This window comes from Ipomoea nil, unplaced genomic scaffold (assembly GCF_001879475.1).
Source record: "Ipomoea nil cultivar Tokyo-kokei standard unplaced genomic scaffold, Asagao_1.1 scaffold2833, whole genome shotgun sequence".
NCBI lineage: Eukaryota > Viridiplantae > Streptophyta > Magnoliopsida > Solanales > Convolvulaceae > Ipomoea > Ipomoea nil.
The window spans coordinates 490394-516057 of NW_017619261.1; the positions used below are offsets into that span (position 1 = coordinate 490394).

The window sequence follows — 25664 nt, forward strand, 5'->3', positions numbered from 1 at the left end:
TCCATTTCATCATTTGACAAACCATCAACCTCTTTTAATGCACGTTCAAGCTTCTGAAACATATCCATATCACGATCATATTGAAGACCATCAGACAGATTCTTACCAACCTCTGACATTGTATTGCTTATTAGCTTCGTAGCATTAAGCATATTCTCAGCACATATCTCAATAGCTTCATCATGGCTCCTCTTTCTCTTACTTGAATTGCTTCTTTTTCTACCATCATTTTGTGGCTTAGGTTGTGTACTCGTTAAATCAATGTCATCCAAACCAACAAATGCACTATCTTCTGTGTCAGCTCTTATATCATTCTGTTCTTCATCTTGTATTTCTTCAATCGAGCCATAACTGCAAATTTAATTTAAAACTTACAATAACTTATACAGATTATAATAACACTACGGTAAAAAAAATAAACAATAACATTGCTATGACAAAAAACAAAACCAAATAAACAATAACACTTTTCAGGAAAAAAAAAAACAATAAACAATAAACTAAACTAAAAACCAAAAAAAAATAAAAAATAAAAAACTAAGTCAAGGACCCATCCATTTTCAATTCCTAACTAAGTATTACAATTCCTAACTAAGTACTAATTCTGTTATGTATTGAAGACCATCAGACAGATCATTATCTGCTACTCCCACCAAGTCTATCATTATAGAATCAAACTAATTAAGCTGACTCTTTGAGTCGATGACTGCTAACGGAATTCCTCACTTTGGACCTAGAGTCTTTTGTCATTCTATATAAATTTTGTGATAATTACATTAATGATATAATAAACTAAACTAATTAAAAAAAAAACATTAAACAAAACTGCTGCGGCTGCGGAACCCTCCGCGCCGCAGCAGTGTATATATATATATATATTAGCGCCGCAGCAGTGTGTGTGTATATATATACATATATATATATATATATATATATATATATATATATATATTACTGCATATAATAATATTTATATAATTAAATATTTAATTGGTAAAAAATAAAATTCTGAAAATTTACCTTTGATGTGGCAGAAAGATTTGCTTGATTTTGATGTTGATGATGCTTTAATTTGATGTGGCTGGAAAAATTGCTTGATGTTGATGATGAAGGAATCGATGATGATGAAGGAATCGGGGAAGGGTAGAATGATACGTAGGGAGAGAACGGCGAGAAAGATAAGGTTAAAATTGAAAAAAAAAAAAAATTTATTCCTGAGGACTCAGGAATAAATTAATACCAGGGGGGCCCCTGGTAATAGCTATTACCTCATCTGAGGTAATAGCTATTACTAGGAACACTATTCCTAGTAATACACATTGTTACCAAACAGAAGAATAGGTCTGTTACTGGGAATGCTATGCCATTCCCAGCCTATTCCGTGAACCAAATGGACCATTAGAGTTTTGGTTGTGACAGGTGATTTCTATCATCAATTATTGGATTTTTATCTTTCAATTTATCTTTTTCTACAATACAATGCGAAGGTCTCATTTGCCGGATTCATCAGTTAAATATATGTTGGAATGCATTGAAAAAGTAGTCTATGTTTGACTTCTACACCAGGAAAATATATATGTTTGACTTATAGACCAGAAAAATATATGGAATTTGTTTATTTATTTAGCCATTTTAGTTGAACCAACTCCATTATTCCCTCTATGCTTTTCAATTATTGTTCTCTACCTTTTTTTCTTTGGAATATCTTAAAAACTACATACTGTACTATATAACTTCATTTTATTTTTTTGGCACAAGTACCGGCTCATCTACTACTTCAAAGTGTTCAATTCCCCATCAACTAAAACATAATCTAATTGGACACACATCTCTAAAAATTTCTGGATTAGCTTTTTTTTAGGTTACCTCCAGGTTGTCACTCCACACTGTTGACAAGTAATTTTATTTAAATAAAAATGGTGATGATGTGGAATTTACTTCTAATCTCCGGTGGATTTGGCTCCACCGTTCCGCCGTTGTGGTAGCTGCTACGAAGCTTCCACCATGGATGTCGTCTTGCTGCTTCACTACGCCGGCTACGCTGGAGAGAAGACCACCGAATTGCTGGTTGCTTCACGTGGTTCCTTTCATTTTCTCTTGTTTTTTTGAGGTTTGCTGTAAGTTGATAGGACGCTATTTCCATGTTTGCCATTCTCTTCCAATATAGTATACTATGCAGATGAAACAAGTAGAGGATTCATACTGAGCTTGTGACAAATATACCAGATGCTTCTCTATATTTTCATTTCATTCATTTCCTTTTTTCCTCTTCATGTTGGATGTTTGATAAAAGGGCATGGGTGCACCGGAGTTAACTATTGTTTTTCAATGAATATTTTATTTTGATTTGGGCTCCATCTTAGAAGACTGTCCTCTAGTACAATCGAAATGCAGCAATTCGGTGGCTCCTCTCCAGCGTAGCCGGCGTAGTGAAACAGCAGGACGGCATCCATGGTGGAAGCTTGGTAGCAGCTACCACAGGGCAGAACGGCAGAGCCAACTCCACTGGAGATTAGGAAATAATTAAATTTCACATCATCACCATTTTTATTTAAATAAAATTACATGTCAGCAGTGTGGAGTGACAACTTGGAGGTAACCTGCAAAAAAAGCTAATCGACAAATTTTTAAAAGTAAGTGTGTCCAATTAGATTATGTTTTAGTTGACGGGAGAATTAAGCACTTCAAAGTAGTAGATGTGCATATTTAATACTTGTGCTTTTTTTTTTTAATGATTAATGTCATGTTCAATTTTGATGGGTATTTCTTGTCTAGTGGCTAGTAATGTTGTGTTAGGTAGTATGTTACACATTTGTTTGAAGTATGATTATGTTGGGTTGATTGATTTTATTATTGTTTTCCGTTAGTCATGTCTATAGAGAATTCATCTATCCCGCAAAATTCACATACTTCAAGTAGTATGATTGGTTAAAGTAATGAAGTGCAAGAACAAACGGAAGGATTTGAAAGAACAGAATTAGATTTAGGGGATCATGACACACCACAAAATGAAGAAGCAGAAAATCAACAAGAGTTTCAAACAAACAAGAGAAAAAGAACCTCAAGTGTGTGGACTGATTTTCAAGTGGTCAATGTAGATGAAATACAGAAGGTAAAATGTAATCATTGTCATCATCATTTTGCATTAACTAAAACGGGCACGACAACTAGATACAAGATGCATCAAGAGAAATGCGTTAAGAGAAATAAAAATTTATGGGTAACTACTTAATTTTCCTTAGCTTAAATGTTAGCTAGATGAAAATAAATTTATAGTAATTGTATTGGCTTTGTAGGTGGTTGATCAACAAACAAAGTTAATTTTTTTGCGTAGTGATGGAATTTCATCTTCCATTCCTCCATTACATGAAAGTTTGACATGGAAGTAATGAGAGAGCTTGCTGCTTATTAGATCATGATGCATGAACATCCATTTACCATTTTGGAGGAAGTAGGATTTAACATCATGATGAAACGAGGAATGCCAGAGTGAAAAAAAAATTAATAGAAGCACAAGCAAATCAGATTGTTTGAAGGTTTATGAGATTTAATAGAAAAAGTTGAAGAACAATCTTGAATCCGTTAGTAAAGTAAGTTTGACAACGAATTGTCGGAAATAAAAAATCAGAAGATTGAATACATGGTTGTCACTCGAGCCGAGCTCAAGCTCGAGTTCCCCTGTTACAAATAGAGCTTGAGCTCCCCTGTTACAAACTGAGCTCGAGCTCAAGCCACCCCAAGCTCGAGTTCAGCTCAGCTTGGCTTGTTTGCAGCCCTACGTTGAAGGTGTTGAGAAATCAATGTACCAAGAACGGTGGTGTCTTTGTAGTTTATTAAATGACAATGATGGTGAGATAGCCTTGGCACGTATTTGGTTTAAAATATAATGAAAAATGAATTAATATAATATAAGTATTTAAACGTATAACATATAGTTTATGGATATAGTGTAATGTTATCTTGTTCATAATGCCGAGATGTTATGTAGTTCCCATAACGATTTGGCTCTAGTTTCGTTTCGGCGATGAAGTAGGTGGCGATGTTGTAGCTGTAGTATAAAAAGGTTTCAAAAGTGAAGAAACCAGTATGTCTAAAAAGTACAATGTCTCCAAAATATAAATCATTTTCTATCATTAAATCTAAAGTTATTGTAGTGAAGTGCATGTTCTCAACGGTAACTTCTATTCCTAATGATCGACCATGGCGCAAAATCGCGGTTGTTGTTAAATGTTACATTAGATGGCGATGCATGCAATTTGAAATTTTCTAGAAAAAAACGTATTAAATGTATAAGAGATAATTGTATTGAATGTATTAACACAAAATAAGAAAATTAGATTAATATAATTACCATTGTTATTGGACGATGTAATTTGAATACTAAACCATGTAATAGTGCATGTAGTAACATCAGACAAATGTTTTTTATCATTGCAAACTAAAAATAAGAGCAAAAAAATTCATAGTTAGACATGAAAATTTAAATTTTAAAAAATATTACTGTATAAAATGAGTTACGTGATTGATAAATAAAAGAGATAAAGTAGATGTAAAAATATAAAAGTGCACAAGCTGTCGTCGTCTGCGCGTAGATGCCGCCATTCATCTCCTTCCACTATCGACGACTTCTGTTGTTGTTGTAAGACGCGGGCCACAAGGGAGCAATACAATACAACGAACAAGAACAAAGAACAAGAAGGAAGAACAAATAGAGAAAATGAAGGAGATGGGAAATAGAGAGAAGAAAGAAGGGAGGGAAATAAAATAACATTAAAAGTGGGAAAGAAGTAGAGATTTTGTCATTTATAATAGGTAAGTCTTGTATGTATAAATTTGTATGTATTTACCGTATTGTCATCGCATGATGTTCCTTATTATGCCTAAGAAGAAAAAATATATGAAGATAAAAAAATGCACTCTAGGATTGCATGTTGAAAAAAGTAAAATGACAACTCACATTGTTGTTTTTCTTCTTTTTGTATCCCAACACAATGTGTCCCATTTGTGTATCCCCAAAAAAAAACCCTCCCAATCGCCGAAACCACTCCAAAAAAAAAAAAAAAACACCAAAGAACGGCAAAGCATTCACAAATTCAAGAAGAAGGATTACTATATCTTTGGAAAGCTCCTACTAAGATGAGAAATCCCCCGATAAAGCTGCTAATACCAAATGAACTCGTATTGGCCAAAGTGACAAGTGAAACCACAGGTAAAGAGATAGCGTTCAATGAATCAGATAATTCTTGTCATGAACTGGAACCCAAGGTTATGGACCCAAATCCGTTGGTATGGAACATTTTCTTTTCCAAGTGAAACACCTCATATAGTAGGGATATGAAATAGTGAAAAAGTACTTTCGTTGTTGTGGAATAGACCATAATGAAATAGACGTGCCAAACATACACATGTCCTTATTCTCATCTTTGCAAGAAATAGTCTTCTCAATCAAATCTCTTTGGTAGTCGCAGCTCTAGGAAAAAGTATAAGGATAATTCCATCCCAGAAATTTTACTCCTTTATAAATGACATGGAAGAGAGAAAATGCATTCTTTATTCTTTTTTTATGCTGATGTGTATTGAAATGAGAGAGAGAGAGTTTATTAAATTAAAAATAGGAGAGAGAATTTGCTAATGAGAGAAAAAACTGCAAAAGTTGCTGAAAATGACGATCTGCACAACTTTTGATGTCTTTTTTATTTTTATTATTTCTTTTAATATTATTTTATTATATACAAAATTGATTATGTGAAAGTGGAACCCATTTTAAAAAGTGAGAAATTTTTGGGATAAGAATAGCCTAAGAGAAGACTTTATGCCAAACTAATTCACAAGGGAGCAATACTCGGTTAAAGTTTCAATAGAAAGAAGATATAGTCTATTGTGTAAAACTGATATGTACTTTGAACATTGCTCATGGTGAATTAGGCTTTTCACCTAAAGAGTGAATTGCCCTGCAGATTAGAAAATTTTCGAGCTCCGTTAAAATCTCTGTTCTGTGTAACAACTAGTGTTCCAACGTCATTGTGCACCAATCCAACAGCCGTCCTAAAATTTTCAATTTGGATGAGGGAAAAACAATCAAAGGAAAACATTTTACAAAAATTCTCCAATATATTGGTAAATCACCTTTGCTAGCTTTAAAGTTTAAACCTATCACTAAACTCTACTCAAGTAATGTGAGTTAGGAAGCATGAGATGACTCGTCACTCGAATCTTCTGAATCTGAGCCATCAACCATCTTTTCCAGAGAATCCAAATCCCCGGCATCGGAGATAGTATGCAACCTAAGCTTTTCCGCATCCTCACTGAAAGAGATAGAGAAAAGCCAAAAGAACAACAGAGATCAGTGGGCACACATACAGTCTGACATGTGCACAAGGTTAGGAGACAAGCACTTACTCTGCTACCCCAAATATTTCTTTAACTGTTAAAGAGCTATCCCTTGAACAAAACTCAGGCATCTGTGCACAAAATGAAGCAAAACAATCAATAAATGCTGCAGCCAAATTTGATCTCAATACATTCTTTAACTTCTCGATTCACAAAAGATCTATACTTTCTGTGTTATTTTACAACTAGTAGACTAGCCAATTTCACTCTTTTGCTACTATAATGCCTAACTTTTCCCTATGAGCCAAAAAAAAAATAGAGATGATATTCATTGAAGTGTATGCTTTCAATATGCTGTATCGACAAAAATTTAGTGCATACTAGAAGATGCCTATTTTCTGGACAGAAAAGCCAACAAAGACAGGCTTGCAGAGCATTCCATAAGCAAATAACACTTTGACTTCAGAGTTTAGAACAGCCTAATCAAATTAAAAATCACATGAATCACACTTCTAATAAATATCAAGAGAAGACCCTATTAGTGATGCGTAAATTATACCGTGGACCAAGGTCCACCATGCGCATTGTGGACCTTGGTCCAGATTATGTACCCGTAGTTAACATATTATGTACCTTTGATGAACATATTATGTAAATATATTGAATATACATAATATGTCAAATGCACCACATAATATGTTAACTGCAATAGGTACATAATAGATTAATAGTCATCAAAAGCATTATCCGAACTAGCATTTCCTATCCACATCCAGAATTGATCATAAGAACACTTAGAGCTGAATAAGTGAGTAAAGCAAAGAAAAGTGCTGAAACAAGCATTAAAAAGGCATTATCATACTGGAATAACAAGCAAACACAGATCCAATAGTTGCCTCAATTTTGTTAACCTTCAAATTGGGAATGGAGACATGCTAGGATGAGTCAAATTTCTGACATCATTACATCAAACAAATGCATCCGATCTTCTATTACACTCAAAAGTTCCATCGCAACTTCAGGTATAATTCCATCATCCAAACCATGTGGTAGTGTGCAGAATATATGACCATAAAGAATGTACATCTAGTACTTTGTGTGTGTTTGTGGCGGGGGGTGGAGGGGTGGGGTTGGGGAGGTGCTATCACAGAATGAGGGGATTGGGAATAGAAAGAAGCATGTCATGCATAAAGCATTAAAGCCATAAAGAGAGGAATGATAGAAAGAGATTGAAATAAAAGTGATGTGTGTAGCAATCCAGCAAGGAAACTGCAATGAGAGGCTTAATTGTAAGAACTGCACATTACTTTCCCTACACAGTGACGGTTGAACATCCTACCTCTGACAAATAATAAACCTTTCCAAAAAGTGCTTGCACCGCGAGTTTTCTCTTGAACCCCTTCTCAGAATACCCTGACATGTCCATGACAACAGGACCTGAAGATGAAAACAGAAGTTTTTTTAGTATACGATATTTATTCTATATACCCTAATAAGCATCCACTGTTTTAAACTCTCATATCTGACCATTATCACAACCCCAACCAAGTGAATGGAAATCAGACACGGCACTACAGAACCCTTTTCACCTCTGAACATATATAAATTGTACTTGTTAGAAGCATTCATCCAATCTGGCATATTGGCATATAAATGGTACATTTTTCCCTTTTCTTCCCTCCCATTTTTTTAGGGAAGTCCTTTTCAGTTAATTCAGTTTTGCATGACATACATATCAGACAAAAAGATGCTTCACTTTTGAGAAAGCATAATTTAGGGGGTTCCCCAGCACATTGTGTGTCTGTGTGAGTGTTTAGGAAATTATACCAACTAATGCATTGCATTTAGCCGCAATCATGCAACTTGACTTCTTTAGCCAAAATTAACCACTTCAGATTAGCCATTTCTGCTCCATAATGTGTGATTATAAGCTCTGTCTATATCAAGAAAATAATATCTTCATACACAATGTTTATTAGTCTTCTTACATGGTTATATGGGATTTTTATCTTCAAGTTAAATCCCAAAACAAGGTGAATAATACTATTGAAAAATGAATGATCAGATTCTATTATTCAGTTACCTTTATCTTTAACAATACGACTTGAGATCTCATTAAGGATTTCAGCTACTTGAGAATCACTTAAAAGTGAGGCCTTCCTGAGTTGAATCAAATCAGCTACCAAATCAGGGTTAAACGGTTTCTCATTCAAGGCATATCGAATATATTTGCGCAAAATATCCTCCATTTCAAAATTTGTCTGCAAAAGCTCAAAGACATTATTAAACTTTGCAAGCAGCAAATAGTAGATGCTAGCTAAGAATACGAAAATAGCACAGAAAACAATAGAATCTTCACTATCATCTAACTTCAGATAAAGATATTGAACAGAGCAAACACTCACCACAGTCCTTGGTCAGAATGTTTTGTATTTAAGGTTTATAAAATCAACCTTGCAAGATAGCTTAGAGTAAACTAAAAACATTTGGAAAGAATACTATAATACAATCAAGGTCTCTTGCAAGTTCATTAAAAGGATAGCAGCAAACTCTCATGCAAATCATTGCCACTTTTACTGGAGTAGTATATCTATTGATTGCATGAGAAATTGACAAGGATGAGGTTCGTATGTTTAGAAAAAATCACCTTTTTCATCAGGTCCTTCAACTCTGACTCATCAACACTTTGCCGTCCTTTCTCAAAGAGCTCATCAATTGATGTACACAGGAAAGCATTTTTATTGACCTGAAAGATAGGGTTTTTTTTTTTTTTTTTTTTGCAGGCATCAATACTGAAGCAAAATATAATTAGGAGGTTTCTACATTTCTAACAAAAAAAAAAACATAGATGAGATGGCACTTGTATAAAATAATACAGAAATTGCAGAGTATGACTGTATAAAGCAAAGATATGCAATGTTAAGCAAGAGAAAAGATAATTTGATGTGGATTGTGCAGTCCTATTCTCCTTTTCCTGGAAGGACAAGTGATCTCTTGTTGCCCATGTATCTCAAAATGTGACATTAATCATGGAGAAAGTAAAGAGTTGACATATATTTGTTAAAATGTAGTCATGCATGCTATCATCTTACTAGAAAAAGTAAAACTTAGCCCACAGATGCCCATATAGATTTCTCTGGACTGCAGCCATTCTTACAGCTGATAATTCCTTAAAATAAATAAGCAAATGCATGTTGGCTAGGGCTTCATGAAGATGCAACATTGCACTGAATGACGTTTATGATCACCGCATTTGGCATTCACTTGGTAATTCCACCAATTCGGATCTTTTTCTCAAAGCTGGAAGACTAAAAAGGTTGGGAGAAGATACAAAGAAAGCAGTTAAAGGCAAGCCCCTCTACATTCATGGGAAGTTCTCTTTTATCTTGCATACGTGTTTTACATAGCAGATAACCAAAGATGGCATGAATGGATTTTGGACAAGGACCTTTTTTCCTTGAAAATATTGCATTTTCCAGTTTAATGTGCTACATATACTCATTTGAGTATTTACAGAACCTCATTTCCTTAATTAATAAAGCAAACACCAAATCATTTCCAAATAGGCACCAGGAATTTGTCAGAAACATTACATTGGCATCACTTGCATTCGCATTACAGGAGCAATTGATTAAACATTAGAAAACAGATGTATACAGAAAGCACATATATTAAAGCATCGAATTTTAGTATCTGTAAAAGAGAAGAAGCGAAAAAAGAGAAATAAGTACCAATTTTCGACGCTTTGCTCTAGGGGAATTGAACTTCCGGACGGTCTTAACGAAGGCAATAACAAATGTGATACCAAAATAAGCCAAGGGCACGGCGAGAATCCATGGCAAGGAGCTCCCACCGACACGAGGCCCAGGAATTGCCTGAGTGACGGAGCCCGTGAATTCAACGAGGTCCAATGCCTTTTCCTGTATCCACGGTAGTTCTTCCTCCACCTCTTCTACTTCTTCTTCTTCTTCTTCTTCTCCTTGTTTCTCTTGTTTCTTCTCACTATTATCGCCGCCGCCGCCGTTTCTCGTAGCGGCCGCCGCTCGGGCGAAGGCCGATGAGCGGCCTGTGGAAGGTAAGGGGAAGAAAATATGATTGAATTTGCAGCTGTTTAAGTGTGGTATTTTCAATTTTGGGAAATGGGAAGGTCTCTTGATGACGGAAGCGGCGGCGGCGGCGGCAGGAGGAGATAGACTGGGTAGGCATTGGGAATTACGAACGAGAGAACAGTTGTAAACGCTAGTACAAGAAGAAGACGCCATTGCAGAGAAGGGAAGCAGCTCTTTGAGATTAATGTTTAAGCGGCGGCGAATGTATTTGCGGCAGCAAAGCAGGCCGGCGAGAATCAATCTGGGCTCTAGTTTTCTGGGACGTTTGCTATCCTTCTACGATAGCCCGTCGGAAGGGCAAATTATGCTATGCGCACCTTGCAAGGAGCTAAAACGGCGTCGTTTTCACGGAAACGGCGCTGTTTTAACTATAAAAAAAAAAAAAATTGTTCGAAACACCGTTAATGGCGTTAACGGCATATTCGTTATGAAATTATGAATATACAGTTATGACATTATGAATGTACAATTATAGAATTATGAATGTATAGTTATAGAATTATGAACTTACAATTATTAACATAGAGCTTCGAAAATTATGAATGTTCGGTATGGAATTATGAATATACAGTATGAAATTATGAATGTACAGTTATGGAATTATGAATGTACAGTTATGGAATTATGAACATAGAACTCTGACATTATGAACTTACAATTATGAACACAGAGCTTTGAAAATTATGAATTTACAGTTATTGAATTATGAATGTACAGTTACGGAATTATGAATGTACAGTTATAGAATTATGAATGTACAGTTATGAAATTATGAATGTACAGTTATGAAATTATGAACACAAAGCTGTGAATATATGTTCCTATAACGAAGCGGTCTGAAATTAAATTAAAAAAAAAGAAAAAAGAAAAAAAAAAAAGAAAAAAAAAAGAGGGAAGATAACGTGCCTAACGGCACCGTTACCGTGCCCATGATGCACGCTGGGCACGAGCCCACAGCATAACTATCCCGTCGGAAGGGGTCAGGCCTTGTATGACAAATTAAACAGTAGTCTTATGAGGGCAAATTATGCCGGTGGAAAACGACGCCGTGTTAATTAAAAAAATGTTTTTTTTTTTTTTTTTTTTTTGCATTAACCGCGTTTGTCTTTAGATTCAGAAGTTTCCTTCCCAAACTCTATGTTCATCATTACTATGAACTCTATGTTCATAATTATTGAACTCTATATTCATAATTTTTGAACTCTTTATAATTACTTAACTCTATATTTATAATTGTAGAACTCTATGTTCATATTGAACTCCATATTTACAATTATTGAACTCTATGTTCATAATTATATAACTTTATGTTCATTGTTTTTGAACCCTATATTCATAATTTTGAACTCTATATTCACAACTGCAGAACTCTATATTCACCAGTTACGTAACAGTATATTCACAATTGTTATGTCACTGAATTATTTTGACAATTTTTTTAAAAATTTGATTAGTGGAGAGAAAACGATGCCACTAACAACATCGTTACTCCCGAATTGCAGAACGGTGTCGTATTGGACGCGTGTCCACAATGCAAGATGGACACGGGTCCATGACATAACAATCCTCTTATGAGCGTATAGATTAGAGACTCCAGAATACAGACCAAGGGTGAGTGTCTCAAGTGAAACGGTTTCACAGATGTTTTGTTTGGTGAGACAGTGAGACGATTTGCATTTAAATAAAAATTTAATTTAATATTTATAATGTGAAATGTAATATTAATTATAGATAAATTAATTATTATTTATGTATAAATAATAATATCTACCTTCTTCCTGTATTTCGCATTTGGTTATTGCTTAATAATATCTACCTTCTTCCTTTCAAAAAAAAAAAATTATTATTTATGTAAAAATTAGTTATAATTTCTATATTGTGTGTTTAAATTAATGCTTAACATGAAAATTAAAATAAGTAAATATTTAGTACTCCGTATAATTTTTAAATATTAAATAATTAATATAAAATAAAAATGATTATTTTTAATATAATAAATAAATAGTAATAGAAAAGGTATACTATTAAGTTATAGCATATCAAAATATAAATTTTCCTCACGTATATGATTGAGACTTCAATTTTTGTTAAATTTAAACTATTATTGATATTTTGAAATGTATTTTTGTCCTCTGTAAAATTAATTAGATAATGAAATTTTTGTATTTAAATTTTTAAAGTGCAAATATGAACACTACAAAGTGCAACTAAGTAAAGAGTATATATATCCATTACACTTATACAGGAGGTTTAAAAAGGCGCAAAGGAAGCACATCTCAATGCGAGGCGTAGCCGGTGGGCATTGAAGTGTATGCCTCTTACGCAAAAATAGAGGCGTACGTAAAAATTACAGACAAACGAGTCATATTTTCTATCTCTGTGAAAAAAATTATTATTTTTCATTTACATTCTTTATTATGGATTTGTCCGGGTTGATGCCACTCCAGATCAGCTACAGTTGCTCCGACTAAGTCGATGCATAAAAAAGATTTAATTTTTTTTAGAAAAGTATTTTTTTCGTACTATTTTTGTATGTAATTGATCTTCCATAATTTTTAATTATTGTTTTATTTTTAAAATTTTGAATTATATGTATTTTTTTTCACACAATGGTTACGGAGTCAGTAGGGGATACTACCCGAGTTCAATATTTTTTTGTGATTTTGTAGTTAAGAGAGAAGCGAAAGCTGCGGTCGAGAAGGCCAACGCAAAAAAAAAAAAAAAAAAAAAAAAAAAAAAAAATCAGCTTTAAAATAAGTTATAGAGAAACAAAAAATAAAAAAAAAATTCAATGGCAAGATTCAGACAAAAAGAATTAAATGTCAGTAGATTAAAATATTTCTGTATGTGCATGCTTGAAAGTACCATTTAGTGTTTTTTGCTTTTATTGACCTAAACTTGATTTTCTATAATTAAATTCTTATAAAAATCAATGTTCTTATATATTTTTTTTATTTTTAGATTATGGATTATTTGTTTTTAGAGTATAGATTTTATATTTAAAATTTTAAATTTATGTCTTTTGTTTAAATTGAAAGATTTAATGGTTTTGCATTAATTAGAATATTCATTTGTTTTATTCATTTATCCACACAATGTTCATAGGTGAAATTATAGTATTTAAAGGAATATTACAAAAATAATTATTAATTGAGAATAAAAACGTCACAAAATTTAGACTAATTAAAATAAGAAATGACTATTAATAATTGACTGAAAATTAAAAATGCTTCGAAACTGACTCAAATGCAAAAAATGAAATGAATATTAATATTTGATTAAAAAATAAAAATGAAATGAATATTAATAAATTACTGGAAATATAAAAATTTTCATGAAAATTAGGTCAATAGGAAAAGGAAATGAATATTTATACTTGAATATTACTCCTTTTTTTTTTTTATTAGAAGGAAGGGGATACCCTACATATACACACTACTTGTCTCAATTAAGGTTTGAACCTTTCACCTCTCACTTAGGGGAACAACCCGATACTAGTGGACTACAAGCCACTTGGTCTTGAATATTACTCATTCCGTCCCATTTTGTTTGTCTGGCTCGGTTAACGAGGTTTGACTAAAACTATTTTTACTTCAATTTTTCATAATATTATGTTTATTTTTAGTATATAAAATTTATATATTTAGAAAGTACATTAAAAGTACTATTAAACATAAAAAATCAAATTTAAAAATAATTAAAAATTACTAAAGAAAATTTTGAAATCTTGGGGTTGATGGTTGGATTTCAACTATTTATATTTTAGAATGAAAAGTCTACAAAAGTTCTAAAATTAAAAAGTCTACAAAAGTTCATTACTTTTCGAATACCGCATGACTTTTAAAGACTCTTTAAAAGTCTTAATTGAATATCACCCGACTTTTAAAGACTCTTTAAAAATCTTGATTGAATACCGCATGCCTTTTAAAGACTCCCTAAAAGTTTGAATTGAATAACTCCAAACTTTTAAAGTTCATAAAAGTCTTTAAAAGTCATGATTGAATACACCCTCCTAAGAATATAAGAATTGTGTAATTATAAGGTTTGGGCCGAGTATGTAAAAAAAAAGGTTTAGCCGGGATGGAAAAAATATTAATCTCGGTTATATATTTTATAAAATGTAAAGTTACTAGAAATATTTTTCTAAAAATCTGTATATATATGTTACTGGAAATATAGTTATGTAAGGATATATATTTACTGATGGGAAATATACCCCGTGTTCAGATTCCTCGTACGCTCCGTGCTCGTATTTGGGTTGGGTCAAACGGTTCGGGTCAAGGTCAAACCCGACTTGGTTTGACCTATATAAGGGCATTTGACCTTCATTTTAGGAGGCCCTTCACTTCCACCATGCATTCTCTCTCTCTCTACATTATGTTCTCCCTTCTCTCTACAAATACAAAAGAACAATTATGAATAAAAGGACTTCTTTGCCTATATCTCTTCTTCCTTGTTCATACTATGTACATTCTACATTACGTACATATGGTACATACATTCTACGAGTACAACCGGGAATTAGTACCATCATTTTGGCGCTGTCTGTGGGTATCGAACCCATGACTTATGTCGGTTGCCTCGTTAAAAACCATAAGCTAATAAAAAACGCAGTGGAAAAAAATTTTAGCTAAGGAAAAAAAGAGCACAACGCTAAACGCAGTCTGGTGGACTAAAAAAGAAAAGGGGGTTGCCCGACCTAGGGGTCGGTTTTGCAACACGGTCCGAGAGGTCGAACCTTTACCAATCGAGCGGTCGGGAAGCTAGCTAAGATCGGGAGGTCGGGTTAGCTGCGATCTAGAGGTCTACTATACCGGTCTACCGACCGGGTTTCTAGGTACAACGGGGAGGTCGGATTTGTTTGTGATTTGGGGAGCAAACTTTCTATCACTTAACACTAGGAGACTGGGAAGGTCGGTCTACGCGTGAGGCGGTCTACGAGACCGGGAAGGTCGATCTACGCGTGAAGCGATCTACGAGACCGGGAAGGTCGATCTACTCGTGAAGCGATCTATGAGACCGGGAAGGTCGATCTACGCGGGAGCGCAACGAGACCGGGAAGGTCGATCTACGCGTGAAGCGATCTACGAGATCGGGAAGGTCGATCTACGCTGGAGCGCGACGAGCTACTACCGGTGTAGCCCCTCACTCCCTTAATTGCGAGAATCGTCAACATAAGAGAGTAGATACGATAATTTCCCGAGTTTGCTTTGCAACTTTGATTGCGATCGGGAAATGACCCGACTGAACTCACGATGCCGATGCATCAAACTATACTTAGGGTACCGACGGTCGGTTTGCCTAGCTTGTAGGACTTGGAGGATTTATGAAGTTTTGATTTACCGATCAATAGACCGGACCGGTGCTGTGGTAAGCCTGTTTATCCTTCTGCAGCTTGTCGTTACCTCTTAGTTGTTTTTACCGTTTGTTAGTCGCTTGTTGCTTGCCTTGTGTGCTTGTTCTTGCTTGTTTGTTTAGTTGAGTAGTTGGTTTTGGTGGTTGGTGCTTTGAGCTAGTTGTTAGTTCTTAGTTGTTGGTTAGAAGTTGGTGGTTGTGTTTGGTTTATAGTTTGTTATGCTCATCATCCCCGTTGGTTAAATTCTTGCAATCCTTGCGTTGACATACCTTCTTGCTTGTTTTGACAACTTGTGAACCTCTTGGGTTTTGACCAAAAGATAATGTCCTTGACACTCTTGTCACATTGTTGTTCCTTTTTACCGTTTTGTTTTAATTCGTCGTACCCAAACTTCGGGGACGAAGCTTCTTTGAAGGGGGAGAGGATGTGGCACCCCGTAATCCAAATTCGATTAAGGGATTAATTAAGTAATTAATCCTAATTCAATTGGTAATTTAATTCCTTAAATTCCTGAAAATTCAATAGTTGGGGACTAGTAATTGACTAGTCAACCCAAAGTCAAGGTTGTACCTAAAGCTTTGTGAGTAGTTCCCTTGTTCTCTTACACCTCTTCATTTTAGTAAGGGTATTCAAGACATTTCACCATATGTTAGTAATGCAATCTAACCTAGAAGACACTCCCCATTCTTTCTCCTTACCCTTTCCAAACTTGAACTCCTCCTTCTCTCTAAAAGTTAGATAGCTTTTCTCCTAAGCCAAGTTGGAGCTTTGTCAAATCTTCAAAGTTTGTCTCCAAGATTCTACCTTTCATACATTTGAGCATCTAGGAGGGTAAGATCTATGTTTATCTTGTGTTTTTAGTGTTTTCTAAGGTATCTTTCCTTAAAGATAGAATCTTTATGATCTTTTGGTGTGTTCTTGAAGTGGGTTTGGAAGGTGAGCCTTATTAGGAGCTTGGTGAAGTGTTAAGTGAAGGTTTTTGTCTACAAGAGGTAACCCATGCTCTACAAATTCTATTTTGCTTACCTATTTGATGATTCTTTGATTCTACATGTGATTTTGCTATGAAATGTGAGTGTTTATGCATTGTCTTGTGAAAATGCATATCTAGAGCTTGTTATTAGGGTTCATGTATTCCATTGCTTGGCTATTCCTTTGATTCAAGTCATTTTGTTGTATTTGGTGAGATTTGGCATGTTTTGGACTTGAATTTGAGCTTGGTGTTGAAAATCTCCGAAGGGATTATTTTGTACAGTTGGTGTACCCGCGGGCGGAACGGCGGGCAGTGGCCTACCCGTCGCCCCACCCGTGGGCCCACCCGCGGGGTACATATGTTGGCTTGGCGGGGATTTGTTCCCCTTGATTCTTTTGACTCGGTATTTGGTCTTTTGACTTCTCGATGTTCTTTTGTGGAACTATTTGAGCGTCTTCTTGGTGTTTCGTATGTCTAGAACTATATGGTAGGAATCCATGTAGGTTTTGGTATCTTGAATCATGCTAAGTGTTCAATATTGTGTTTCGTTGAACCGTGATGAGTCTTGTGTGTTCTTCGGAACTACGTTTGGTTTACCCGTTTGATGAGCATGCTAGTTCGGTGTTTAAATGCTAGCGTGTGTGTTGTTTGTACATTCCTATTGTTGATGATGACTTGTGTCATTCATCGTTGTTGTTGGGCTGTGACCCATTCCTTGATTGAGTATGGTTTCTTATCTTCGTTGTGATCCGTTGTTTGATTCCTGTTGACGTGTGGTGTGTGTGGCTGTACCTGGATTGCACGATTAGTGGTATGGGACACTAGTCACCAAGGTACGGCAGTGGTCCTCGTGGTGGCCATGACGTGATTATGGAGTTTGTGGCCTTTGTGTAAGGTTCACGTGTTTATTTTTGGGATAACATGTGTTATCCAGGGCATGTGTTGCCATGTGTGATCGGTATCCTCGTGTACTATGAAATCAGTGGTTCTGTTGGAGGGGGAACGACGGTTCCCGGGGGAATAAGGTTAGACTTGGTGTACAGGGGTCCTGGAGGTAAAGGTTGGAACTAGATATAAGGTTGGGGGTAGCCATAAGGTTGGAACCGGGCATAAGGAAGGCATATCAATTCGTGATGAGTGATGTCACGAAGGCTTGTGTAGCCGTGGTTGTGTATTCCTCTATTTGTGACATGTGTTGTCACAAAGGCAATGTGTTGCCAATGGTTGTGTCCTTTCTCTTGTATCATGCATGTCGGGTGTTAATCTACTGTGTGATGGTAGATTATGACTTGAGCCGTTCTTGTGAGTTATTCTTACTTCTTGTGATCTTGGGATGTGTCCCCGTATTCTTGTTGTGAGTGCATAGAGTCTTGTGTTGACTTCTGCTCTTGGTTTTGAACATATATATATATATATATATATATATATATATATATATATATATATATATATATATATATATATATATATATATATATACTATCTATGTATGATATTTCACATGTATTGGTGAATTACAAGCATTATTCGCTGACCAGGCGTCTTCCCATCTTTTATGTGTTTCTTTCAGGTGATGTGTAGACGAGAGCGCGGTCTAGAACCTGTTAGTGTAGATCCCGTTGTTTGAGTTGTTGTGGCCTGTGTGCCAAGGATAGACATTAGTACTCTTGTTATGTATGGATTTAGATTGTGGATTATGCAGATGTTAGCCTGTGCGTTCACCTCTGGGTGGGCGTGGCATAACACCCTTTTCATTTCCTTTTTATATAATCCTTGTTCAGTCTTCCGCTGTGTTCGATGTTTTGGTTAGTTATCTGCATGTTTAAGGTTTAATTCTGCTTGGAAATTAATGGGGTGTTACAGGTCGGGTTAAATTTTGGTCAACAATCCGTTTTCCCAAATCGTCGAAACAACATGAAAATACTATTTTGCCCCTTTCAAATCGGTCTATTTGTTGACTTGCGTTTTTCCGGTCACAAATCGCCGGTAATTTGGCCGGCGTGACCAAAATTGATAGAAATCGCATAGTCAAGGTACTAAATTAACATTTTTGATAGTCAAGTGCTGCAATTAACACATCACTGATAGTCAGTGGACCAAAATTGAAATTTTCTCTAAAAATGTGTAATTATGTATAGAATGTGTAAGAAGATTTTGCTTAAAGATGGCAAATAAATTAGACCAATTGAAAAATGTAATGAATATTAATAATTTACTCAAAATTAAATTGTTTCGTGGCTTTGTATTCGTTCAAGTGCTCTCGTCTCTGGTCTTTGAACTGTAAATTTTGCCGTCTTAATGATTCCGATTTTAGGTGCGTAGATTCGTAGGGGAGAGCGGACTGCGGGAGGCGGTGTGATTTTAGAGTAGGCTGGGTGTTGGTAATGGTCTGGCGGTTGGAGAAGAGGCCGCCATGGACGGTGGGGCGATTCTGGGTGGGTTTCCGGTGATCGTATAAGAAGAAAAGCAGTAGCATATCGAAAAGAAGAAAAGCAGTAGCAGATCGAAAAGAAGAAAATAAAGAAGAAATAAGGCTGGCGGATTCGATGAGCAGATCTACTGTTCACACGTGTTTCTCTGTTTTGAAAACAACTTTTAATTGTATTCCAAATTTATTGAAAAAGGAGGAATAGTTTTCAATTTTGGAAATGGGAAAAAAACATGATAAACACCTAGACTGTTTTCAATTTTCAATTTCTAAGAATTCTTGAAAATTTCCCTGTTAGTAAACGCCCCCCTAAAGTTTCAGGCTTTCAGCATCGGATGCGTACATCTACACATTGATTACCGATGTGTACATTTACACATTGATTATTAATTGAGTAATTATTTGATCGAATTCAAGCAATGATAACATCATCAAATGCAATCAATCCAATTTAATTCTTCAATTACATTATATAATATTTGATGTAATAATTTATATAATTATATATCAATCTAAATATTTTTAAAATATTTTAAAAAATCCATGATCGCAGAGGTGAAACTACTAGTAATAATAATAATAATAATAATAATAATAATAATAATAATAATAATAATTTAAGCATTCTAACTTGTTGGTGAACTGCTCTCTGTTAATTTGAAAAACTAAAATCAGAAATCCTAACTCGTTGCGAGTCGCGACGTAGCCGCAAAGCTCCAAGCTAAAGTCGCTGCCTCGCCGGACCACGGACCAGACTCCATTACTCCAAGCTCGTTGTCAACTTCGCCTACTGCAGGACCAGTTACCCGCTCACGGCTAGACCATTCACTCGCTCACCGCCGGATTTCTCTGACAAAAGGTACCCTTCTTAGTTCCTCTTCCGATTTCTTGCTTGATTTATGACTTTTTCTGTCTTCCAAGTTCGAATCTGGATATTTTGATTTTTGATTTATGATTGCTTGATCCTTGGCTGCCTTCGACTATACAAAGGTAAGTGATAGCTCTAAAGGGCAATTTAAAAATGAATGGCAAGCTGCGTAGTGTTTGATAAAATGCCCACGTTAAACTTATTATGGTTTTCAATGTAATTTTTTTCCATTGCTTTTTGTCACTTGAATATATGGGAGTGTTCTTTCGGCAGTACTTATGCAAGTCTTGTCTCCAATGATTAACCAATCCAGTGCTGAAGTTTATGAATATTTGGTACTCTGTAAATGGGATACAGCTAGAGAATATTTTGTACTTAATTAGAGAACTGCTTATTTTTCATGGCATGCTAAGAATGACCTGTCTATCCATATCTGTACTGATCTTGATACCATTAGGTATTCTGTTTTCTGGAGATTTAGGCATTTTTGTCTGTAATTTACAGGAGTAAGAAATTCTGTAATTTCCTGTGAATGATTGAGCCTCTCATTGATCAATCAGGCTTATTAATACTAACTGATGGAATTGCAATTTGAAAGGAACTGGGTTTCACTGTGTTTGGCAAAAACTCCAACTTGTTTTGTTATGCTATCCAAAATTAGGGGTTTTGTTTCAGTTGATTAAATTTTCTTACTTCAATTAGATCCTCTGAGATGTTTTTTTATAGCAGCAAAGTCCACCGAAGTAAGGTAAACTCAATGGCAGATTCATCAGAAGGAGAGGAAGAAGGGAAGCTGACAGGAGGTAGCCAACAGCTTTTGGTTGATGATGACCTCTGTGAGATGGCTAAGAAGGCTGCTTGGAGTGTCAGCTCTTGCAAAGCTGGAAATGGCATTACTTCCCTTCGAGATGATAACCTTGATACATACTGGCAGTTAGTAAACTTATATAAATACTCTTCATCGGTGTGTATAATTCATGTCTCTATTTTCTAATTCTATTCTCTCTCCCTTCCCCCCTTCAAATGGGGTTTAGATCTGATGGTGCACAACCTCATCTGGTAAATATACAGTTCCAGAAGAAAGTAAAGCTCCAAGTATGTTTTTTTACTTGCATCTTGAAATTTTGTCTTTCTTTCAAAAATGAGTTGCATTTACATGTTTTAACTATATTGCTTTTCCAGTTAGTAGTTTTATATGTTGATTTCAAGCTTGATGAGAGCTACACCCCTAGTAAGATTTCAATTCGTGCCGGTGATGGTTTCCACAACTTGAAGGTACGTGTGTGTGTTTAGGGATTGATTAGGGGTTCCTGTTCAATTGATTAGATTCAGTTTTAATATTGAAAATGTGATGTAGGAATGCATATTTTATTCAACATTTCAATGTTTTTCTTAAGTGGATTTGGGGCCTTTCATTTGCTAAATCAGGAGATAAAATCAGTGGAACTTGTCAAGCCAACCGGATGGGTGTATATATCATTGTCTGGGAATGATCCTCGGTGAGAAATAGAAGCTTTCAAAATATTGTTTTACACTTATCTAAAAGAAAACACAAACACTTACATTTATATTGTTTGTATAAAATTATAAACATATCTCTTGCACTAGTTTTCCTTCCATTTTGTGGCCTTCATTAATTTTAATGTTCTTTGTTTTTCCTAGTTCATGTAAACTGAGGGGATTGATTGAACCAAACCCATGAGTTTAGGAGACCTCCAAGTGATTGACTTAGTTTTGTAAATGGAAATTCTCTATCAAACATGTTTATGAAATCCTTTTCTAAAGAAGTAAATCATCTTGGAACCTTTGTTTCTCGTGGGTTTGGAAGGATGGAAAATGGAGGAAAATATAATGGGAGGAAAGGAAAGAGAGCTTAAGATTTAAATTTCTCTTGTTTTGATTGGGAAGGAAATGGTGGAAAAAGAAAACCAATAGAGAATGGGGTGGAAAATAATCATCCATCCTATCAAATATTTCCTCTCCAATTGTGATGTAAGGAGAAACTTGATCATTCTTTTCTCAACTCACACTAAACATATAATCTGTCTTCCCTCGCCTGAATACATGTATCATCTCCTTTTCTCATTATTTTCTCACTCTTCTTTCTTCTTTTCATCTCATTTTATTTCTTCTCATCCATCACAAATTTACTTCTCCATTTTCCTTTCCCTCTAATCTCCCTAAAATTATATCCCCTCAATTTCTACCCATATGAAACTCAACATTAAATTGAATGTAGTTGCCTTACTGTGGTTCTTTACAGTTTCTGATATATATTCTACTAAACAACAAAGTGTCAATGTGTAAATTTTTTCCTTGTAAAATTGAAAATCACTGTCATCTTGTGTTTCATCTACTCTGAGGAAAGATTAAGATTTTTGCCTTGTACTTTGGAGAGAGCGTTATTTGTTGAATTTTGATATATATTCTACTAAACAACAAAGTGTCAATGTGTAAATTTTTTCCTTGTAAAATTGAAAATCACTGTCATCTTGTGTTTCATCTACTCTGAGGAAAGATTAAGATTTTAGCCTTGTACTTTGGAGAGAGCGTTATTTGTTGAATTTTGGCAGATTAATTGCTCATGAGAAAATGAGGTTGACTAATGAGATTCTAGTCCTGCATTTTTTCCAAAGGATTAGTGGAATCATTGTAGATTTAAGTTACAAAGGGAGAAAGTCACATTGACTACAATAGTTGTTGCTTTTAAATAAAAGAATGCTTATTCACAATGTTTACTGCACAGAAGTAATTGGATAAACATCATCCCCATTATGTTTTATTTCATTTTGACTGACTTGTTCCTGTTGCTAAAGGGCTCACTAACCATACAAGTTTTTCCTGTGTTGTGCTGTAGTGAAACCTTTGTCAACACTTTCATGTTGCAAGTGACAATTTTGTCAAATCATCTGAATGGGAGGGACACTCATATCCGCCAGATTAAAGTCTATGGACCTAGGCCGTGCGTCATATACATTCTTCTTTTGCTTTGGATTTTTAATCTTAAAATAATTATGGATGATCACCCATTCACAAAGTATATCTAAATTATTATGCTATGCAGGAATCCCATTCCACTTCAACCATTCCAGTTCACCTCAACAGAGTTCATTACCTACTCTATTGTGAGGTAAAACTCAGAAGAACATCAACATGTTTCAATGTAACAAAACAACTGCAAGCATTTATTCAAGGTTGTTGAGGATGGAGGTGTTTAGAAAGTGCAAAAAAAAAAAAAGTGTATCATGGACCAATGCAATGCTTGCTGATTGAAAATGGACAGTTTTAGTCCATCAAGTAATTAAAAATGTTGGATAATGTTGACTTGTAAGTTTTTTCTTTGAATGAAAATCAGAGGGTAATTTTTGTAAATTCACAAAAAATTCCTATTTGTTGTCATGAACCAAATTGATAAAAAGGAAAAAAAATAAAAATCTTGCTTGCTAGGACTATGGAGTTTTCTTGGATACAGAATAAAACGTAGTCCGTACTATATTTTGATCAATAAAAAAGGGTTGGTTAGAATGGAAATCAATCATTGAATTGATAAAGAAATGGGGAATGAGTAGCTTAGCTTAAACCATATTGTTTGAGTTGTTTATTTATTAGACAACAAGAGTGGCCTTACTTTCACTTTCACCTCATCTTTTATTCAATTTTATTTTATTTTTCTTTTGTTGGTAATGAAATGAAGGTTTGTGCTTGCGGTACACAATAGAGATATTACGAATAGGTTTGGGGTTTTGATTTGGTTAATGAGCTACGAATTTGTAAATGGATTGGGTTGACTTTATTATGTTCACATTTCACACTATCAGGGAGGTTTTTGATCTTTTTTAGGAAAACAAAATTCATTAAATTAGCAAATTGAATCTTGTAACTTCGTAAACAAGGAGACAAAGAATTGTAAATCACTCCATACAATCTGTCTTAGATATGACGCTCCTAGTTAGAAGATGAGTTACCATATTCGCAGATTGTTTTAAATGAATAAAGCAAACATCTTGCATAATTAAATCAAAAGTCGTATTAATTCTGCAAGTTTTGAGTCCTTTTATCACCTTCAATGCACCGGTTTTAACTTGTATGCTGTCAATTCTTAAATTCTTTGAAGTTTTGAGTCCTTTTAACACCTTCAATGCACCGGTTTTAACTTGTATGCTGTCAATTCTCGAATTCTTTGAAGTTTTGAGTCCTTTTATTACCTCCACTGCACCAATTTCAACTTGTATAATGTCAATTCCTGAGTTCTTTAACCACAACAGAGCTTCCCTTATGCCCAATGCTTCTGCTATCTTGCATTGAAGACCCCTTCCATGGAATTTCTTTTGCCATGGTTTTGGAGTTAGACGTTTGAGCTTCCTGCTCTAAGCTCTAAGCATTGCTTTGAATGCAATTCCGAGATTTCAAATCCATATTTCCAAGAATGCAGTGAAACACAAATATCATTACCTATACTATAAATAAATCAGCTGCTAATATAAGATTGCCCTTCATTTTAAGGGATAAAAAGGGAAAACCATCTTCTTGTCTTGATCTTATTCCATTTCCCCCTTCACAGCACATAATAACCAGATCTTATAGCTAGCTAGGCCCATTCAAATCTTCATTGCTAGCAACTTCATCATCAATATGATACAATCACCTTGGCACAGTTTTTGCTCAATGTGAAATTACAAGACTAATTGCATAAAGTATCAATACAACAAATTATTAAATAGCAATCGTTATACCATGCATCAGGGCGCACATTGCCGCGCCTCCCAAAACGACGTCGTTTTGTTAAGTTGTGTGGGGAATTAACGCGACGAAAATGTATGTGTATTCAGTTATAAAATTTTGTGTTTTCAAGTATAAAATTATGTGTTTTCAGGTATAAAATCCTGTACATTCAAAATTTTTTATCCTTTTAAAAAAGATTATGTGTGTTTTCAAAATACTTCAATTGGTACGCGCAAGAAATAGGCCAATTCAGCAGCTTTTTTTTCAATCTCTCCTGGAGTCAAATTCTCATCAGTACGAGTCAAAGGAATGGCCCTCTGGCCTCGGATGTCCATATAAAGGACACGACGAGCATAAATCCCCTCTTTCACTTCTATTCTAACAAACCGAATATCCTTTATAAGGAATCGGAGGAATATGCGACAATTTCTTCCAAGAAATCCCCAACGAAAAATACACACTATTCCTTCCGACAGGGGATTTTTTTTTTTTGTTTGTAGGGTGTTAACTGCAGACACACGAAAAAGGTACAAAACGACGTCGTTGTCGTCGTTTTGGGCCAGAGCGCATTGTGCACCCTGGTGCACGGTATAATTTGCCATTAAATAGAGGAAGCAGTTAGCCATTCTAGTATGGCTGAATTTATCCCCAGAAGTGTAAACACTATTAGTTAAGTGGGAAGAAATCAGGGGAGGACAAAGCACATGCTTTACAACAAAAACTGAATTTATCCCCAGAAGTGGAAACACTATTAGTTGAGTGGGAAGAAATCATGGGAGGACAGAGCACATGCTTTACAACAAAACTCAGTTATCCTTGCCATTTTTTTTGTTTCTCAATAGTTTTAGCTATGGGAATGAAAAACAATCTGAGGCACA

At 35.0% G+C, this 25664-nt stretch overlaps 2 protein-coding genes across 5 annotated transcripts; one reads left to right on the forward strand and one right to left on the reverse strand.

Annotated features, from left to right (window-relative positions):
* Positions 1–5914: 5914 nt before the first annotated feature.
* LOC109159507 lies at positions 5915–10739 on the reverse strand. Its single transcript, XM_019307605.1, has 6 exons — positions 10062–10739; positions 8978–9076; positions 8414–8591; positions 7670–7767; positions 6400–6461; positions 5915–6305 (listed from the first exon to the last, which is right to left on the reverse strand). Exons 1-6 carry the CDS (start codon positions 10590–10592, stop codon positions 6182–6184), a joined length of 1092 nt encoding a protein of 363 aa, XP_019163150.1. The 5' UTR covers positions 10593–10739; the 3' UTR covers positions 5915–6181.
* Positions 10740–16663: 5924 nt separating this feature from the next.
* Positions 16664–23420, forward strand: LOC109159509 (anaphase-promoting complex subunit 10). Of its 4 annotated transcripts, XM_019307611.1 has the most exons (8): positions 16664–16667; positions 18478–18480; positions 20791–20997; positions 21099–21159; positions 21247–21339; positions 21493–21563; positions 22922–23026; positions 23129–23420. In XM_019307611.1, the coding sequence occupies exons 3-8, from the start codon at positions 20822–20824 to the stop codon at positions 23196–23198; spliced, it is 576 nt and encodes a 191-aa protein (XP_019163156.1). In that variant the 5' UTR covers positions 16664–16667; positions 18478–18480; positions 20791–20821; the 3' UTR covers positions 23199–23420. The 4 variants fall into 4 exon arrangements, with proteins under 4 accessions (XP_019163156.1, XP_019163154.1, XP_019163155.1 ...); XM_019307609.1 differs by lacking the exons at positions 16664–16667; positions 18478–18480 and adding an exon at positions 19856–20055 and having other exon boundaries at positions 20794–20997; XM_019307610.1 differs by lacking the exons at positions 16664–16667; positions 18478–18480 and adding an exon at positions 19879–20055.
* Positions 23421–25664: the final 2244 nt, after the last annotated feature.

Bases quoted from the DNA above. Each gene is read 5' to 3' on its own strand.
- LOC109159509 (XM_019307608.1), top strand. From the start codon at position 20,777: ATGTTTTTTTATAGCAGCAAAGTCCACCGAAGTAAGGTAAACTCAATG. The intron at 21,160-21,246 runs GTATGTTTTTTT...TTGCTTTTCCAG, and splicing joins AGAAGAAAGTAAAGCTCCAA to TTAGTAGTTTTATATGTTGA. The intron at 21,340-21,492 runs GTACGTGTGTGT...TTGCTAAATCAG, and splicing joins ATGGTTTCCACAACTTGAAG to GAGATAAAATCAGTGGAACT.
- LOC109159507 (XM_019307605.1), bottom strand. From the start codon at position 10,592: ATGGCGTCTTCTTCTTGTACTAGCGTTTACAACTGTTCTCTCGTTCGT. The intron at 9,077-10,061 runs GTACTTATTTCT...CCTATCTTTCAG, and splicing joins GAGCAAAGCGTCGAAAATTG to GTCAATAAAAATGCTTTCCT. The intron at 8,592-8,977 runs GTGATTTTTTCT...GAGCTTTTGCAG, and splicing joins TGAAGGACCTGATGAAAAAG to ACAAATTTTGAAATGGAGGA.